The sequence below is a fragment of the Chiloscyllium plagiosum genome, chromosome 26, assembly GCF_004010195.1.
Source record: "Chiloscyllium plagiosum isolate BGI_BamShark_2017 chromosome 26, ASM401019v2, whole genome shotgun sequence".
Taxonomy (NCBI): Eukaryota; Metazoa; Chordata; class Chondrichthyes; order Orectolobiformes; family Hemiscylliidae; genus Chiloscyllium; species Chiloscyllium plagiosum.
This window is the reverse complement of record NC_057735.1, coordinates 22,093,898-22,113,717: the sequence shown is the minus strand read 5'-3', so window position 1 is coordinate 22,113,717 and position 19,820 is coordinate 22,093,898. Positions and strand designations below refer to the sequence as shown.

Genomic DNA, 19,820 nt, shown 5'->3' with positions numbered 1-19,820 from the left:
CAAAGGAGATGCTCCTCAACAAATCTGGGAAAATATAATCATTTCAAACAATTTTTATCCTGAAGCCAAACTGTTAAGAACTGAATGTTAACTATGGTATCAGGATTTATTGTAAAGTTAAAGTCAGATAAAATAGAGGAAAGTCAGTTTTCTTATCAGATGTCTTCACAAGTTGTGTATAATTGAAAAATTACCTTCCAGTCATTTAGTTCTTTTACAGTCAAAAGGATAGTCAATAGTTACTGAATTTTCCTTTTACAGTATCCTAGAATCATTTAGGAAGTCTGCAGCAATGTAGAAACTCCAATGACTTGCTTTCATTTCCACTTCCCCAATCTCGTATTCTCCAAGTTGTCGTGTCATTGATGTAACCCTTGGTCACATTCATCAAATTACAAATCTGGGCAAACTGTGCACAATCTGTATTTTTAGTTAAAGCACATTGGTTGTTATATGGATTGAGTTTCAATGTAGTAATGCTTTGTAACATTATTTCAAATATTTTATTAATGCATCTTGGTCTTGTGCTTCTTGGTTTTGGGTGCAGTTTGTTTTATAGCTTCCAGTAAGGGGAATCATAGTGTCTTACAGTGCAAAAAGAGGCCCTTCAATGTTTTTTTGTCCAGGATAATCATCAAGCACCTATCTACTCTCATCCCATGTTGCAGTACTTGGCTCACTGAGTTGTGTGCTCTTGCTTTTCACACCATTTTACATAGAACCACGTTGAAGAAGTTACTTGAACAAGACTTAAAATTATGCTATAACAATAATATTCTACTGCTTAACATGTTTGATCAATATCTTAGTTATTAACCTGCTTATAAAAAATATTTTAAGCCCTGCTTAGAATAGAAGACAACTAAATTTTACAAAGAATGTTAAGCATTCAGACATCCCCATTGTACAGCAAAATTTTGAAAACAATAAATTTGGGCTTTTCTGATCCTGTATCTTTCTATTAAGGACTTTTTTGGGGGGACTGAGGTGATGGAATGCAAAGTGTCTCCCAGTCGTAATGTTTCTGAGAACGTTGCTTTGATGCTCATTTCAGTCTTGATTAGATTCATGATTCTACTAAATTAAAAGGCAGGTGTTCTCATATCCAGTTCCTATTTCTGTACACAGAGAAACTGCTGTAATGTGATGAATACTGGTAACTATGCATCTATTGGTTTCTGTTCTAAAATAATAATAAAGTACACATTGAAAAAAAATACTAAAAAGGGAAAGTATTTTCAACTTAGAAAGTGTACTAGAATATTTGCACATTCCTAAATCATGAAATAAAACATTCCGGACAAAATAATATACTATTCCATTGTCAATTTCAGGTTACTATATCTGTTTCAACTACATTTATTTAAAAACTGCCAGTATGTACATTAAGGAACTCACTGTACAATTCACTGTTAGAAAGCATTCAGTATTCTGGTCTTTTGTGGTGACAACAATGGAAAAAATTTTTTTTTCAGATAAAATAGTGGAAGCCTTTACTTTCAGTCAAACATTGAATCTATACAATATTAACAGACACCATATTAACAGAAAAAAATGAGCAGCATTTTTTTAAATAAACATCCTGCAGTTCCTACTCATTTTTCCCTTAGAACTATGTTAACCAACTTAAAACAGAAAAGCATGTACAACACACATTTTCTCTCAAGACAACTTAAAAATTATATCAAAATATCTACAAACAACTGTCTTGTAAAAAAAAGTTCAAAGTAGGCATTGGTCTGAGAACAACTCCACTATAGCTGGAGCATGAAGGCCATGTGGCTAAAGGCATTTGTTTTCACATGTGGTGAATGTAGTTACAGTTAAACGGCTTGTATTTGCCCAGTCATAGCATACAGCCCTCTATGAGAGCTATTCAAAGGGGACTGCCATAGGTACAACCTTTGACAATATAGTTTCCCAAAGACAAACTCAAAATCAAAACTGGTAATTGGATTATAAATAAAGGTTCATCATTACCAAATAAAACAGGCCATGTATGCCATTTTTACTTTATACAATTCCCAAATAGTACCAATGGTTTTTAGAGAAAATACTCAATCCATTACAACTGTATTGAATATGTGATTGAGAAAACAAGTTTTCAGTGCAGCAAAACATTCTAATCATTGTAACAGAATTAAATGCTTTTGCATATTAAAAAAAACTGTAGGTTTAAATTTAAGATAGCCATAATTACAAGTTACGTGACCTTATTGTAAGGCAATTTATATAATTCCTGTAATGCGTGTCTCTTACATCCTATAATTTGGACAGTTGAAATCAAAAAAAGCATTTGATTGAGGTTGTCAAGGGGAGTTTTCAATACGGAGCTATAATCATGAACAGATATCATATAAACAGTAGTTACAATAAATTCCCTGAAGCTTTAAGTCTTTCATTTTTCTGCACATTGTTTGAGAACTCAAAATTCTGAAACTTTAATTGGCTTCTTTGAATTTTGGTTGCTCCATGCGCTGTCCTCACTGTTCTGAAGTATGTCTGGGTGCATTTTGATCATTGTGTAATGTAGTTTCCAGGCACCCACTTTGTTCAGAACAGCATTTCAGCAAGATTTGGCACTGACAATAAGTGATCACTTCTTCCAGACACCCTCTCCTGATGACAGCAGTTCCTTTCCTTTCCATATTAGACAGTCTGCTTATGTGCGAGCATTGCGCTTTGGGACAAGGCACAAGTCACCAGCACTATAGGAAGTAAGCAAAGTGACATCGCCGCAGCTTTTTAGCAATCCTCTTCATCCTATGCTGACAAGTCATATCGAGGTCTCATCACTGCTACTGGGTGTGAAAAGAACAAAAGAAAAAAAAATGCATGATCATGATTGTATGCTGAAAATAGTGTAATGGAAATCAACTGTGCATTTCATAATTGGTGGTATATGGCTGACAGTGAGATATTGTTTGAAATTAACCAAATGTTTCAATGGAGGAAATTAAAAAATAGAAATCTGTAAGTTTGATGAGGAGAGAAAAGAGATAAAAATTAGTTTAGAAGTCAAATACACTGAGGCATAGATATTAATTTGAATTTATATGACTGAACATATTTTAAGAATTTTTTGCCAGATCCCAGGCTGAAAATAACACTTATGTTTAATAAAAAAAGATATTGACCAAAAGGTACAGAAAGCTCTGAGAAAAATCTATGCTGATCACTAAACGATTTCTTTCACAAAATTTGTCCTGCTCTTTAAAAGATAAATCAAGTAATTCCCAAAATATTTATAGTATCATAGAAGGTTACAGCACAGAAACATACCATTTGGCCTTTTGTGTTCATGCCAACTCTCTGGAAGAGCAATTCATCAAGTCCCACTCCCCCAGCCTTTCCTCATACCCCTGCAAATTATTTTATTTAAGTTTATTATCCAATTAAACATGCCTCCATCACACTCTCAGGGACAGTACAGAATAATAGAATCCCTACACTGAGGAAGTAGGCTATTCATCCCATCGAGTCCACACCAACAATGCCCCCCCGCCTTCCAATCCAGAGAGCATCCCACCCAGACTCACCTTGTAACTCTACATTTCCCACAACTAATCTACCTAGTCTACACATCCCTCGACACTATGGGCAATTTAGAATGGCCAATCCACCTAACCACACATCTTTGGAACATGGCGTGAAACTGGAGGAAACCCACACAGAGACAGGGAGAATGTGCGAACTCCACACAGCCAGTTACCCGAGGGTAGAACTGCTGCTGTGAGGCAGCAGCGCTAGTTATTGTGCTGCCCTATATTTCAGATTCCTACCATGAGTTGTGTGAAAAGGATTTTTTTGCTCATGCCATCATTACCTTTTCAATCATCGTAAACCAGTGTGCTTTGGTTCTTGACCAACCCAAACAGTTTCTCCCTATTTCTATCCAAACACCTCAATATTTTGATAAGCTCTATCAAATTGTTTTAATTATCAAATTGCTGCTAATTTAATCTCTTCTCCAAGGAAAACAGTTTAACATCCTGGTTGAAAGTTGAAAAAGTACCCTGTAGGTTACTTTTCTGTCCTCAGTAATCTGAACTTCTCTGTCGTGCTGCATGTGCATATAAAGTAACTGTAATAGAATGTCATAACGTGCCAAATATTATGACATTGAAATCATCATTTCATATTAAAGGGCATCAAGTGTAAGGTGTCACTGAAGAACCTTAACTACCAAAGTAAGGTAATTATCTCTTTGCAACCTTAACACAGTTGACCTGTACCATTACCATAGTATTATCAATAACATACAGAAAGGTGATGAAAAATAGTGAATTATAGAAGATCAATCTGGTGAGAAACACATAAAGAAGACAATTTCCAAACTTGTTCCTGAAACTACACCATCGAATAATGTTGATATATACTTAATATACTGGACATAAATTCTTGACTTTGATATTATTTTAAATATGTTTTCCAAAACAATAATTTCTAGAGTCAGTGTGAATTTTCAATGTATATTGCTGATGCGATTATCTTTGGTTCTTAAATGTTTCATACCATTGTGCTCCTTTTGCCAGAAATATTAATGATACATTTGCATGGAAACAACTGGATGCCAGCACTAGTATAAACCGTACAATTCAGCTCCTTCGCATTGCATTAAGCTTTGGCAATGTTTAATGGTTTTTTTCTTTACTTCAGCAGTTTTGTCAATGTGCTGTATTTTTGTTTGGTAACACTAAGTGACAAAGGGAAGGGATACTCACTCAGACCCTGATGAATCTTCATCAACTGTGCCTGTTTTAATGCTCATAGGTATGGGCATCACTCCATTCATTTCCCCTGTTGTTTGTCTCAGTTTTGTTACACCTCCTGCTCGACTTCCTTCACTGGATCCCACTGAAGATGCTCGTGAGCAGACAGTGGCAGGTTTATGGTTGGAAAGTTCATTATGAATTCGATTGATGCTGTTTTTCTCTGAGAATAATGGTAATGCTTTATTTTTCAAAATTCCTATAAATTGCAAAAAGTAGATTAATACAGTTAACAAAATAATTTACATTAAAGTTACTTTTCATTTATGAGTGTAAACGTAGTATGACAAAATTAACTAAAATATGACACATTTATGATGAAACAAAATGGTAGGGGATTATCAGATTATCCCTCATTATAGCCAAAACAGATGAAAGCATTGTGAAACATCATAGCTAAAATGTAAGTTTGTAGTCAGAATTAATTGCCAGTTTGGATCTAGTTTGCCCATTGTACTGAAAAAGACAATGACAATGTAACAGGAACAAATCAAACAAACAAATAAACCACAAACAACAATATAAATATTCTTAAAGATTAACAGAAAATTGTTTTGAGGAAAATAAATATTATGTTTATTTTGTTACATTTTCAGTCTCTGTGTTGGAAATTGAAGGGCTTTCAAAAATCAAAAGGCTAAATTTAGAATGTATATGCAGTAACATTACATAGTATGGGGGTGGCATTTCAAATATGCTGCATTCGCCTTTAAAATGACAAATGCAGCTGGATTTTTCACAGGGCAAACTGTTACTTTCCACTTTTCCCTTCTTGAAGAGCAACTTCACTGGATTGGTGGAGGAGTGTAGAGAAATTAGATAAGCATTCAGATGGGACAGTTTACTTTTTAACAGCTGGTTATTAAATGGGAAAGATAAGACCAAGAGCAAAAGGGACTGTCTCATAAATTAATGGCCCAGATTTTGTGTTGAGAGTAATGATGAGGCTAACAGTGCATGTCATTATTATGGAGTAATTGAGTCAACACTTGGAGAAGACATATCCAGTTAAATACAGAAATTTGGAACTGAAGGTCCAAATTACACTGCTCCTCCACAAGTCACGTAAGAACAATACCTTGCGAAAATAAAAGCAAATTCCTGCGGATGCTGGAATCTGAAACCAAAAGAGAAAATGTTGGAAAATCTCAGCAGGTCTGGCAGCATCTGTAAGGAGAGAAAAGAGCTGATGTTTCGAGTCTAACATAATTAATCTTCTAACCATAAACCTGCCACTGTCAGGGTCAATTAGACTCAAAACTCTTTTCTCTTTTCTCTCCTTACAGGTGCTGCCAGACCTGCTGAGATTTTCCAGCATTTTCTCTTTTGGTTTCAGATTCCAGCATTCACAGTAATTTGCTTTTATCCAGTGTTTAACCCACTGCCACCTCTCTTCCAGGAATGCCTACTCTGAAGAAGTACTGCTCTTCTCTCATAGGGTCAGTTAGACTCGAAACGTCAGCTCTTTTCTCTCCTTACAGATGATGCCAGACCTGCTGAGATTTTCCAACAATACCTTGCTCATGAGTTGGGGTATTGAAATCCATTTAAGGGCATGAGTTGCACAAGGCCTCGTGTTCAAAAGGCTGTATAGTTCCCAAGCAGAAATGAGGTGCTGTTCTTCCAGCTTGTGCTGAGCTTTGCTGGAGCACTGCATCAAGCCTGAGACAGAGATGTTGGCCAATGAACAAGTTCTTTCTGGACTCAATATTGAGTTCAACAATTTTAGGGCTGAAGGCAGCTTCATCCACGTCCTTACCTTGAGCCGCACAAACCAGGCCTTGTTATCACATGGTCTGCTATGACACACAACCCATTGTTAGCAACTAATAGTCCCCATTAGCAGCCATTCATTCTCCTGAGCTGACCGTTACTCACTCTTTTCTTTGTCCAACTTCTCTCTCTCTTTGGGCTTTATTTCCATCTATTGTTTAGTCCTCCTCCTCCTCCCTCCTTCCAACTCCCCGCCCCCCCCCCAACCTCTGATTAAAAAATAACTTTGTCATAGCTACCACCAGTTCTGAAGAAGGATCATTGGAGCTGAAACACTAACTCTGATTTCTCTCCACAGTTGGTGAGATTTTCCAGCAATTTCTGTTTTTGTTTCTGCTTTTGAGCATCAGTAGTTCTTTTGGGTTTTTTTTACCTTTCTGAGGTTGTGCGTTAGGGTTAGGCAATGATAATGCATTTTCTTTGTACAAGCTGTCTCCATTTTCCTTTGGCTTCTCATCCAAATAGTTAAGCTTTTCTCGGTGAAGCTCAATGTTTGCCACAGTTTCGACTTTCAAATTCTCTGACCCGCCAGGACCTTCACTTTCACTTGCTGTTGTCATAAATTCTCCTGGCCAATAAGGTTTCACATGAGCAGAAATGTTGTCCACTGGAAAATCAATTGAAATTTGTTTTAAAGGCAGGCAAATGAAAAGGATTGCTTTCTGTTTTATGCAGATTTGGAAATCAATTTAAATACACTCTTTAAATATGATAATTAGAGAAAGATTTTCATTTTTGAATATTTCCAAATGGACATTTCCAACTGATTAAACTCATTAAATTGCTGCCATGGTGGTGAAGACAGAAACTAAAGAAGAAATACTTACAGAACACCATGTTGTAGTACGCCGCTCCCAGAACCAGCTATCTCTGCGTGTGCATGCGCAGATTACAATGTTGTGCTATGCCGTTCCCTGAAACAGTGATCTCTAGATGCGCAAACGCAGAACACAACCAGCGATTTCTGCGCACATGCGCAGAACACAAAAAACTGTCTTTCGCGGGTTTTTGTTGTACATGTCATCCAGTTTGGTCCCAATCTTGCTATCTTGCCTATGTGGTCCCTTTTGTTTGCCATTACAGAACGAGTATTTTGCATCAGTGTTTACTGTGGAAAAGGATATGGAAGATATAGACTGTAGGGAAATAGATGGTGACATCTTGAAAAAAGTCCATATAGCATAGGAGGAAATGCTGGATGTCTTGAATTGCATAAAGGTGGATAAATCATCAGGACCTGATCAGCTGTACCCTAGAAGCTAGGGAAGTGATTGCTGGGCCTCTTGCTGAGATATTTGTATCATCGATAATCATAGGTGAGGTGCCAGAAGACTGGAGGTTGGCTAATGTGGTGCCACTGTTTAAGAAGGGTGGTAAGGACAAGCCAGGGAACTATAGACCAGTGAGCCTGATGTCAGTGGTGGACAAGTTGTTGGAGGGAATCCCAAGGGACAGGATGTACATGTATTTGGAAAGGCAAGGACTGATTCGGGATAGTCAACATGGCTTTGTGCATGGGAAATCATGTCTCACAAACTTGACTGAGTTTTTTGAAGTAACAAAGAGGATTGATGAAGGCAGAGCGGTACATGTGATCTATGTGGACTTCAACAAGGTTCCCCATGGGAGACTGATTAGCAAAGTTAGATCTCACGGAATACAGGGAGAACTAGCCATTTGGATACAGAACTGGCTCAAAGGTAGTAGACAGAGGGTGGTGGTGGAGGGTTGTTTTTCAGACTGGAGACCTGTGACCAGTGGAGTGCCACAAGGATCGGTGCTGGGCCCTCTTCTTTTTGTCATTTACATAAATGATTTGGATTCGAGCATAAGTAGTACAGTTAGTAAGTTTGCAGATGACACCAAAATTGGAGGTGTAGTGGACAGCGAAGAGGGTTACCTCAGATTACAACAGGATCTTGACCAGATGGGCCAATGGGCTGAGAAGTGGCAGATGGAGTTTAATTCAGATAAGCGTGAGGTGCTGCATTTTGGGAAAGCAAATCTTAGCAGGACTTATACACTTAATGGTAAGGTCCTAGGGAGTGTTGCTGAACAAAGAGACCTTGGAGTGCAGGTTCATAGCTGCTTGAAAATGGAGTTGCAGGTAGATAGGATAGTGAAGAAGGTGTTTGGTATGCTTTCCTTTATTGGTCAGAGTATTGAGTACAGGAGTTGGGAGGTCATGTTGTGGCTGTACAGGATGTTGGTTAGGCCACCGTTGGAATATTGTGTGCAATTCTGGTCTCCTTCTTATCCGAAAGATGTTGTGAAACTTGAAATGGTTCAGAAAAGATTTAGAAGGATGTTGCCAGTGTTGGAGGATTTGAGCTATAGGGAGAGGCTGAATAGGCTGGGGCTGTTTTCCCTGGAGCATCGGAGGCTGAGGAGTGACCTTATTGAGGTCTACAAAACAATGAGGGGCATGGAAAGGGTAAATAGACAAAGTCTTTTCTCTGGGTTGTCGGAGTCCAGAACTAAAGGGCATAGGTTTAGGGTGAGAGGGGAAAGATATAAAAGAGACCTAAGGGGCGCTGTTTCACACAGAAGGTGGTACATGTAGGGAATGAGCTGCCAGAGGAAGTGGTGGAGGCTGGTACAATTGCAACATTTAATAGGCATTTGGATGGGTATAAGAATAGAAAGGGTTTGGAGGGATATGGGCCGCGTGCTTGCAGGTGGGTCTAGATTGGGTTGGGATAACTGGTCAGCATGGACAGGTTGGATCGAAGGGTCTGTTTCCATGCTGTACATCTCTATGACTCTATGGCTCTACAGTTCCCTCCGCCTTCATCCCAACCTACACCTGCTTCAATCCAAACAGTCTATCACTGAGACCGAGCGATTCTTTATGGTGCTGCTAGGGAACTGATCAATATGGCCTCAACCTTGCAAAGGCTGGCTAATGAGACTGCCAATGGCTTTGTAGCTGTTAGCATGGCCATCTCTGAGGTGTCGCCTGAGGTCATTTCCACCCGTACTGTTGCGTTGCAAAATCGTTTAGTCCTTGACTATTTGCTAGTGGCACCTGTGCTGTTATCGGCCCTGAGTTCTGCATATACACTCCAGACACCTCAGCCAATATAACCAACCTAGTGTATCACATCCGCTTGGAGGCTGATAGATCCAGCAGGAATGGAAACAGTTTTGTGATTATAATCCCCTAGGATGGCTATAAGGCGGATCTTGGGGCTCGTACCTTTTGCATGCCTTCATCATGTTCATTGTTATTGTCATTGCTTGTTGTGTTGTTATGGCTATCCTTAACTCATGTTGTAAAGTTTTGACAGCGAGAATTGTGCCGATGCTGGCCTCCACTTGGCATCGTCTGAGAGTTACTGCCTTTCTGTCCCCACTGATGATTACTGGGTGTAGGTGGTCTGTTTGTCATGCTCCTGCATGTCTCATACCACAAGGTGGGGTACTGAAGACAGAAACTAACTAAAGAAGAAATACTTACAGAATACAACGTCGTGGTATGCCATTCCCAGAACCAGTGATCTCTGTATGCGCATGCGCAGAACACAATATCATGGTATGCTGCTCCTGGAACCTGTGATCTTTGTGTGCACATGCGCACAATACAACATCATGGTATGCCATTCCTGGAATCAGTAAACTGTGCGCGCATGCGCAGAACACTAGAAACCATCTTTTGCGAGTTTTTGTTGTACACGTCATCCAGACTATAAAAAACGCTCTACCTGTTATTCGAGTAGAGACGGCATGATCAAGGCCCGCTGTTAGGGTCAGAATCATGCTGCCCCTCCCAAAAGCTTTCGATTTAATACATTTGATTTAATAAATTTGATTGACTTGCTTCTAAATTTGAGTTTTAATAATTTTACTACAACATTGGAATAGTTAAGCTTTGCACCTTAATGAGTATTTCTGTTTTTTAATAAATAAACGTGAAATCAAGATTGATAGCAGCAGTGTAAACCCAAGTAACATTGATCAGCTTATTTCAACAGAAGTAGTCCATTAATAAAGAGGTGCACTGTTGTTACAAGTACCATAACTGAGACCACAATCTCTTCCTGCAAAGACCCACAAATAATTAACACCGCCACATCACCTTTCAAATGGTACAAAACTCTGATCAATAAATTTAAAGCATATGTTACTAAAAATATAACAAGAAATGTTTAATTAATGCGTCTTACCACTTTCAGAGAAGAAACTGCACAAGCTCTGAGATAAGACCACAGTATAAACCTTCCATGGAGCAACAATCTACAATGGAATGTTACTGGCTTCTACTTTTTTCTGCTAAGATCAAGCTCCACATTTTTGATTGGAACATCCTATCCTGGCCTCTATGGAAATACAGAGTGTATCTGAAATTGGAGAGCTTTCTCAGAATGCTCTATCATTGGAATAAAATAATGGGGTGGATTACCTAAGTGGGAAAAGAAGTAGGGTGCATGATGTAAGGTTGTAGTTGGAGGAGGTACATATTTTAATAACTTAATTGCTGTGAAGTTAACTACATTTAGTTATAAATAAAAGAAGAAAATGCAGAGAAGACTTCACTCAGAGTCATGAGAGCTTATCAGATACTGGGTTTAGTGCTGGTGCCATGTACCCTCATGAATTGATTGAGGAAGTCTGAGCAGCTTTATAGTTACCTTTTGGAGTACTGTGATGATGATGTTTTTCATTATTTGGGGATATAATTTTTTCCCAACCTGGGTCTCCTTGATAATCATCATCTTCACTATCTGAAGAATGTGTGGAGGCATAAGATCCACTTTGGTCATCTTCCAGTGACAGATCACTGTCAGAGTCTGAATCGTGTTCTGTAAAGAAACAATAAACACTATATTTTCAGTTGTTCAGCAAATAAAAGAAAAAAACTTATAAACCAAATCCCTTATCTCCACCTCACACTCTCTATGTCCTCATTCTCAAACCTTTCCATGTCAACTTAGGCCGCCCATGTACGTTCATGGCTCTTTTTAGCCCTATGCCTCCATTGTGCAAACTCACAACAATCTATGCCCCAAGTTGTGAAATCAGTCATGCCAGACAAATCTTATAATGTTAGCAATCAGGCAATCAATAGAGTGAAATAGCAAGCACTGACTTTTAAAAAGCAGACTTTTCACATTTTAAAACCTATAGATTTAAAGGTCCTGACAATTCCCATGACTTTATCCACTCTTTGCACACATAATGTCTGTTTTTATAAATCCCAAAAGACACTTAACCTCTCCCAGTGGTGTCACTGGATCTATCCGAATAAGTGCTTTACATCTCTCAAGAATTCCAATAAGTTTAGTTGGATCATCTCCTGAAAGGTGTCCAGCCCACATCCCACTAATAAAAACTGGATCTTTTTTATGGCAGCTGTATGTACCATTATTTACTATAGGTATGCCCAATGATGAAGGGAGATGCCAGATTTGGGACAAAACATTTGTAATCAGTTTCTGGCATCATGTTGGCTAAGCCAGAGACTCTCTCTCCCAGTGAAAATTCAAGCTCATGACAAATGGTAGGACTGTACTACTGAATCCCAGCAATCTCTTACATGTTATGAATAAAGATCTCTGTGGCTGAATCAATCCCTGCTATTGATTTTTGGCAACTTGAGAGTAGAAATTATCTGTAAAATATGTACTGATCTGAAATTCTATTCACTGATAGCATGACTGAAGAATATTTTGTTATACTCCACCAATTCCCATGCATCACCTCACTGATTTCTGATATATCAGCTATACATCACAAAATATCACCTCACAAGTAATAACTAACCAACTACGGAACAAATGGTTAACTAAAATACTTGCACACTAAATGGGCATCTCTCCATTAATTACCACAAAGTTTATGGGAGAATTTAGTTGAATATATTCATTCGATAGTACTCTTAATATAAACCTTTCAAACAGAAATAAGTTCTACCACCATTAAGTAGCAGGAAAGCAACAGAAAATTGTTTTCTTATTTCAAAACATCATAGAAATATTTCTTCCATATGATCAAACACTTGCATTGTTTCAGCTATTTTCATGAAGACAATTCCAAATGGACGAATTCCACCTGGATTACATATGCACTAAATCCTCTCATCAGCTATTATTCAAGATATGGAAATTTGCTGGTACATCCCTTTCACTGGACTAATAGTGAAATGTAAGCCAGGGAATCCATCAAAGTCATTTCCTTATTATTGAAGAGCACATAAGCATTTCTTTCCTTTATTCATCATCCAGAGGCAGGAAAGATGCAAATCTCTGATATACTCTCAAATAAGATTTGCAAAGCAAATTAGTCAGAATTTTCAGCACAATTAGCACAGAGGTAACGTAGGATAATTCTTGAGAGTTTTACAGTTCATGTAACTTGAATGAACTATAATCTATTCCTTCCTCCAACATTATTAGATTATTTTGTTAAATGTTTTCATTTTTAATGATAAAAAAGACCTACTTTACAGCAATTCAAAGATTAAATAACAGATTCATAAAGAATGGCCTTGTTATTTAAATTGGGTTTTAAATGGATTAATGCTTTCATTCCAATTTAATTACATTTGGCTGAGAAACAGATACTAAATCAATTAATGTGGGCTTGCACGTCTTCTGAAAGGTGTGTGTGAAGCCTGCACATTAGCACCAATATTCTTCTTACCATCTGGGTTTGTCTTAATCTCATGGAATAAGGAAGTGGCATGGTCAGTGAGAGCAACATGGGCTTGACTTGAGGTACTATTATTCAAAGCAGCTTCTTCCCTGAAAAATAAGATAGTAATTTGTCATGAACAGGCAGCCAGTTATGTTAATACAAGCACTTAGGGTCACCAATTTGACTGTGAAATATAGGCAAGGCTCTAGCCACTCTCCCTTACAAGATCAGCACGTTATTATAACACTTGCGTCTTTTTCCCCTCCAAGGAAAAAAATTTCAACTTCTCCGTCCCTCATCTCTCCAATGATTCTCTTGAATCATTTCTGCATGCTCTTTAATTCCTTCATGTCTGCCAAAAACACTGTGCCCAGATCTGGATTATGAAGCTGAACTAGTGGTTTATATAAGGTCAATATAACTTCCTTGCTCTTATCCACTTACGTATCTGTTAATAAAGTCTGGGATAGTGCATGCTTTATTAACCACTTTCTTAACTTATTCTGCCACTAGAATGACTTATGCACAAAAACACTCTGTGTCATATTACCTGAGGACGAATGCAATGTAACTGTTATGGCTTTTCCCTGACCTTGAAGTACTGCTTACTGATGCAGCTGAATCACCAAAGGTTGAGTGACATGCACGACCATCAATATACGTGTTGTTACACAATGACTGTTTGAAACAAAAGGCATGAGGAAATATAGATTATTTTGTTTCATTTGAAATCAACTATTTCATGCAACTGTTCAAACATTGAGAAGTGCATCTCACTTATAGAAAAATGTACTACTCAGAAGTAGAGAAATCTTTGTTCTGTTAGAAGAAAATAACATTTAGATCAACTCATCTAATCTAGCAAATATAGATGTTGTCCATCCCAGGTGTTTATACACATATGGTTAACAACACATTTCTATTCACTGGTACACACCAGTGAATATACCTTCACCTTCAGTCATGTTTTTACAAAGTTTAATCATACAATACAATTGTCTGTTAGCCTCTAAAAGATTGAGATTTTCAGCAAAGTACAGAATGTCACGATATCTTTTCAATTTCTTTGATGTTAAATGGCAATAGTAGCAGAAAAAAATCATGACTTTAATTTCAATAGAATTCACGATATGAAAAATTGTATTAAGTGCTTCATATCATTTAAAAAGATGAAGGTGGGTGTAGTTGTGACATCAGGTTATCAATGACTAAACAAACTATTCAAATTCTGCTGCAGCTACCTGGGATCACTAGAATCTGTTCTGAAGCAGTTTTATCATAATTCCATCTTTCATTTTCAACATTACAAGGAAATTCTGATAAAATATTTATTACAGTGGACTAGAAACTCTAAAATGATATTTAAATTTCATCTGAATGGAAGGCTCATACAACAAGATTTCAAGTTTCAAGACTTGTACTACAACAAACTAAAAACAAAATCCATTAAAAACTAAGCAACTTTGTTGACAACTGCAATATTAGACCACAAAAAACTTTTAAGAAGTGACCAAACTTTTAAAAAGACCAAAAATTCCCCCGTCATGGTTATACCTTACACTATCCTTTAGGATGGCATGTAAATTCCATGGAACCTGTCCAAAACAATTTTCACTCCTGATCACCTACTTCCATTTTCCTTTCCCAGCTGAGAAACTTCTGACTGCAAGGATTGACTTTCACAGTAAGGATTCTCCTGGAAATTCCTCCTTTCAGTCGAAGTTAAGCAATTCTTCCAACCTCGTTTCAATCCTCATGGACTTGGTTTCCTCAATCTCAGTGTGGAGCTCCCACCTGCCTTCCATGTAGTGAATGAAAAAGACAGCATTTTCTCTCCTTAAGGTGGACAAATAGCTGCCTCTATCTCTGTTCCTCTCTCTCTCACAGATTCTTGTGGACTAGCCTCTCTCTGTCAGGATCAGTGATATCTTTTAACACTCTGTAAGACAATATTACTGCAGCTTCCTATGAACTCTTCAGCCAGGATTTCCTCTTCTTGGGACAGCATCGGGCAGACATGTTTACTGTTGACTCACCTACCGGCCTCATTAAAACTAGACCCTGCCAATCAGTTTTACAGCTGCAGACCTCAATAGAGGTATTCTGACTCACAGAGACTGCTGAATCAGAAGTTGGTGCTGCTGGATCGTAAAGAATGACAAATTGAGGCGTATTAGTCTTTGGATCCAGCAGAGAGATGGTAAGGTAGTTTTATTCTGCTTCTCTTGAGAGGGAGGATGTGGAGAGAGGGGTTCGGAAACAAGGGCAGGACCTAACTTTCAGAGTCTACCTCCTTGCCCCACATCCATACCAAATTGGGGGAATCTATTGGAGGCAGGTTACCCTGGATACCTGGTCAGGAAACCAGCTATTTTTCTAGCCTGCGGGGAAGGTAAGTAATTGGGGAGGTTGCACGCGAGGGCCCTCAGTCAGTGATTGACGACTTAAAGGTTTTACAATCATAGAGGTTTTACAGCACTCAAAATGATGTTCGGCCCATCGTGCTCATGCCAGTCATCAAGAATTTACCTCTTCTAATTGCATTTTTGAGCACTTGGCCCTGTATGCTATGGTATTTCAAGTTTTGTTTTATTCCTTCACAGGAGATGGGTGTTGTTGGCTTGGCCATCATTTTTTTGTTGCCCATCTTTAATTGCTCAGAGATCAATAAACAGTCTGGGTTAGATTTAGGGTCAAATGTAGGCCACACACCAGGTAAGGATGGCAGTTTCTTTCGTGAAAGATTGTTAGTTAGCCAAATGGGCTGTTCTGCCAATTAACAATGGATTTATGGTCATCATTAGACTCAATTCCAACTTTTATTGAATTCAAATTCCATGGCAGGATTTGAATCCAGGTCACCGGGACATTACCTGGGTCTCTGGAGTAACAGTCCAGCTATAAAACCACTAGGCCATTGCCTCCCTGCTCACTTAAATACTTTTTAAATGTCTTGAGGGTTCTCACCTCTATCACTCTTTTAGCTAGTGACTTCCAGATACCCAGTATCCTCTAGGTGAAAATTACTTTCCTCAAATCCCCATTAAACCCCTGCTCTTTACCTTTAAACTGCAACTCCATCAATACTGAGCCCTCCACTTAGGGGAAATATTTCTCTTTATCAACTCTACCCTACCTACCCTTGACTGTTGGAAAGTCAAGCAAGTCCCCAGTGGACCTTCTCACTCCAACATTAATTGCTGAAGTGGTGAGGAGTGAACATTTTTCCAGGGCTGACATACTCAGTTATTTCCGCTGCTCACCACCTTGAAGAAGGGGAAAATGTCCATTATTCCTCTCTCAAAGCATATCTCCATGGCAATACAAAGCACGTAGGTCTTTAATTGGGGTAGAAATGCTGCTTAGCTATTCCAGAGACCTCTGACTTCAATCTATCTGAGAATTAATCAGAGTTTGCAGAATAACTGTTTAGAAAACCTGACATTTCTAATGCCTCTCTGTAATTTGGAAATGAATAGTCTACCCACAACCAGCATGGATGTTCTTGCTGTTACTTACAGGGTTAACATCTTTACCTTCTTCCAAACAAAATAACCTGAGCTCCCCTTTAACTCTTAACAAGCAAGATATCCAAGTTTGTTGCTGGGCAGATTACAGAACTGGTCACATCCTTCTTCCATTTTAACCCAAGTTACACAGACAGCCCCAAAAACAAACTTATTATTGTATTTCTGAGAAATTAGTTTGGAAAGAGTACTTTATTTGCAGAAAAGTAAACTATCATTAGACTAGATTTTATTGGACATTTTTAGCAGAAAGTGAGGAATAAATGCACACGAGAAAGAAATAAAAGTTACTAACTGATGCCAATGTTGATTTTGTTGTGCCAACAGTATCATCTGTGTGCTTCTTACTGAAGGTATATTTAAAAGCTTTTCTTACTTCATTGTTGAGGATGCAACGGATGAAAATAAATGGACCCTGTAAGCAAGAAAGTCATTAGTACAAACTAACTCTACCATAAACGCACTGTAGTACTTTTCATTTAGTAATCTTGCTCAAACTGATAAACTACCACTTTTTGTACGAGTAACAGTGAAAACATAAACATTTTGTTCCATTAATGATTTTTAACACCTAATTTCATGAGTGAAAAAGCAATCAATACTGAAATAGAAATTGCTGGAAAAGCTCAGCAGGTCTGACAGTATCTGTGGAGAGAAATTAGAATTAACATTTCGGGTCCAGTAATCTGCTGAGCTTTTTCAGCAATTTCTGTTTTTGTTTCTGATTTACAGTATCTCTAGTTCTTTCAGTTTTTACTGAGTATTTGTGCCAGCTCAACATTTCCAACAGAAAATTACACTTTCAATGTGTCTCCTCATTAATGTAGCTCATTGAATGACAGATAACTTTTAGCAACTGGAATGGTATTTTAAAAGAACAAAATACTTATTTGACAGCTTTACCTGGAGACAATTAAAACCAGCAAAGAGATAGTGGAAAACAATGGTGTCACTGTTCACAGCCAACAAGGCCAAGAACCAGGTTGTACTGACAAGCAGCAGCACCACAAATGCTGTACGCAATCCAGACCTATTAAAACAACAATTCCAATCATCATATTGATGTGCAATACCAACTTAGCATCTGCTTTTTAAACACTATTCTTGCATAAAACACAGTACCCCAATGACATATACAATAAAATGCACATTAAATTCATTGAAGCATTACAAGTTCAGCACTGAGTGCCATAGGATAATATTCATTCAGATGACCAAGGAGTATCTTAAAGGGGGAACATGAGGAGAAGCAAAGACGTTAGTGGGGGTGGGGACAGAACCTCATAGCTTAGGCCCTAATGAAATGAAGACATGCCATCAATGATGGAGGAATTAAATAGTGGGCTTCCTCAAGAAGCCATAAATCAGGAGTTAAGATCTATCAGACAGTTGGGGCTGCAAGAAGTTACAGAGATAAGGAGGGATAAGATCCCAGAGGGATTTGAAATCAAGGATGAGAATTTTGAAATCACATACTGATAAACATGTTTGGGAACAAATTCCTCATGAGTTCCAATCTTCCATTGCAACTTTAATGAAAAAGTCAGGAAACACTAGTAATGTTGCTGAACATTGGGGTCTCTATAATGAGCAGCTGATTTGACATTTTGTCCATTTTTCACCCCAAATGTCTTGAAAACGGCACTTTTACCTCATTGAAAGAATTAGATCCATATATAGACTTTAAAATATAAAATGCTATTCAACACCTGATTGGTTAACAAATTTAAGTATTTAGTATGTTAGCATCCAGCAGACATTATTTCAATACAAGTTCCTAATTTAAACAAGTGCTTTTGAACTGTAGATTTTCTGCTCCTATTCGGAGTTCTTTCAAAGTTTAGTCACAATAACAAGCAATTTTTAAAAAAAAGTGTGAGCTCATTAATGTTTTATCAAAGATTGAATTCAACAGGACTTACACACTTCCTTTCTTCTCAAAACCTTGATGTCCTGGTCTGCAGGAAGTTTTGGCAGACAGAATATAAAGAAAAACATTCATCTGTAACGTAGAAAACACAATGACAACAACGTAAAGGAGCATGTTAGTTTTAAAATTCAGGCCTTGCCAACATGGAGTCAAAGAGTGTGGTGCTGGAAAAGCACAGCTGGTCAGGCAGCATCTGAGAAAGAAATTCCTGATGAAGGGCTTATGCTCGAAATGTCGAACCTCCTGCTTCTCGGATGCTGCCTGACCTGCTGTGCTTTTCCAGCACCACACTCTTTGACTCTGATCTCCAGCATCTGCAGTCCTTGCTTTCTACTCCTTTGCCAACATGCAGCCAATATGGTTCAGTGAACACAAGGTGATAAGGACTTGATGGGCCTTGCACAACATGGAAGGAGCTTAAAACAAAATGGGGCTTTTTTATTATCAAATGAAAGAAACCAGTAAGATTTAAATGTACTGATAGAAGCATTTTGCCTGAATGTTGCAATATCCTCTAAATTTACATTTTAAAATAATTTAAAAATACTTGGAAAGTGGAAACATTGAAATGTATGCAGAGTAAGCAGTAGAGTGAGAATAATCTGGATGGTTTTTGTGAAGAAAATCATTACTACTGACTTGTAGAATACGTGGCTTGCTTCTAACCTGTCAAATGTTCTGATTATATGACAGCCATTACTGCCACCATTGCTTTATTAGCTATTCAGAAATTCTAATGTATTGACTTTTTTTTAGAATTTGGGTGTTAAAGTCTGTTGAGGTGTTTTAAAGGTACTAAGTTCATGTTCACTGTTAACAGACAATAATAGTACGATAACACTGACATTTCTTTTAGAGGTAGACTTAGTTACTGAAGAACACATTTGCAAACTTACAGAAACTGCTGCAGTTATGGGACCGACAAAGCTCCATATCAAAGTGTCATAGATGGACAACCAGCAGAAATCAGGATTACCATAACCTTCAGGATCAAGGCCAACAGCCAACCCTGTGAAAGAAGTCACAACCCAACAAGACGATATTTAGAACATAATTGTTTAAGGGTTAAAGAAGTAAACTGAGGTTCAATTAGGATGGAGGTGGAAAAAGGTAATGTAGCATGGGTCCCATTTCTACATGATTTCCATCTTTTATTGATGAATTCCAATACCCAAAGTGGAC

General features: G+C 38.0%; 1 protein-coding gene across 1 annotated transcript in view; it reads right to left on the bottom strand.

Moving 5' to 3' along the window:
- Window positions 1–1,328: 1,328 nt before the first annotated feature.
- LOC122562939 (cadherin EGF LAG seven-pass G-type receptor 2-like) overlaps window positions 1,329–19,820 on the bottom strand; it is a 94,893-nt gene continuing 76,401 nt past the window's right edge. Inside the window, exons 22-31 of the mRNA XM_043716241.1 lie at window positions 19,535–19,647; window positions 18,631–18,710; window positions 17,612–17,738; window positions 17,004–17,123; window positions 13,732–13,859; window positions 13,188–13,288; window positions 11,177–11,347; window positions 6,919–7,152; window positions 4,725–4,971; window positions 1,329–2,801 (exon numbers count right to left, since the gene is read on the bottom strand). Of these exons, the coding sequence (XP_043572176.1) occupies window positions 2,777–2,801; window positions 4,725–4,971; window positions 6,919–7,152; window positions 11,177–11,347; window positions 13,188–13,288; window positions 13,732–13,859; window positions 17,004–17,123; window positions 17,612–17,738; window positions 18,631–18,710; window positions 19,535–19,647 (1,346 nt within the window). The 3' untranslated portion in view covers window positions 1,329–2,776. The remainder of the gene's footprint in view (window positions 2,802–4,724; window positions 4,972–6,918; window positions 7,153–11,176; window positions 11,348–13,187; window positions 13,289–13,731; window positions 13,860–17,003; window positions 17,124–17,611; window positions 17,739–18,630; window positions 18,711–19,534; window positions 19,648–19,820) is intronic.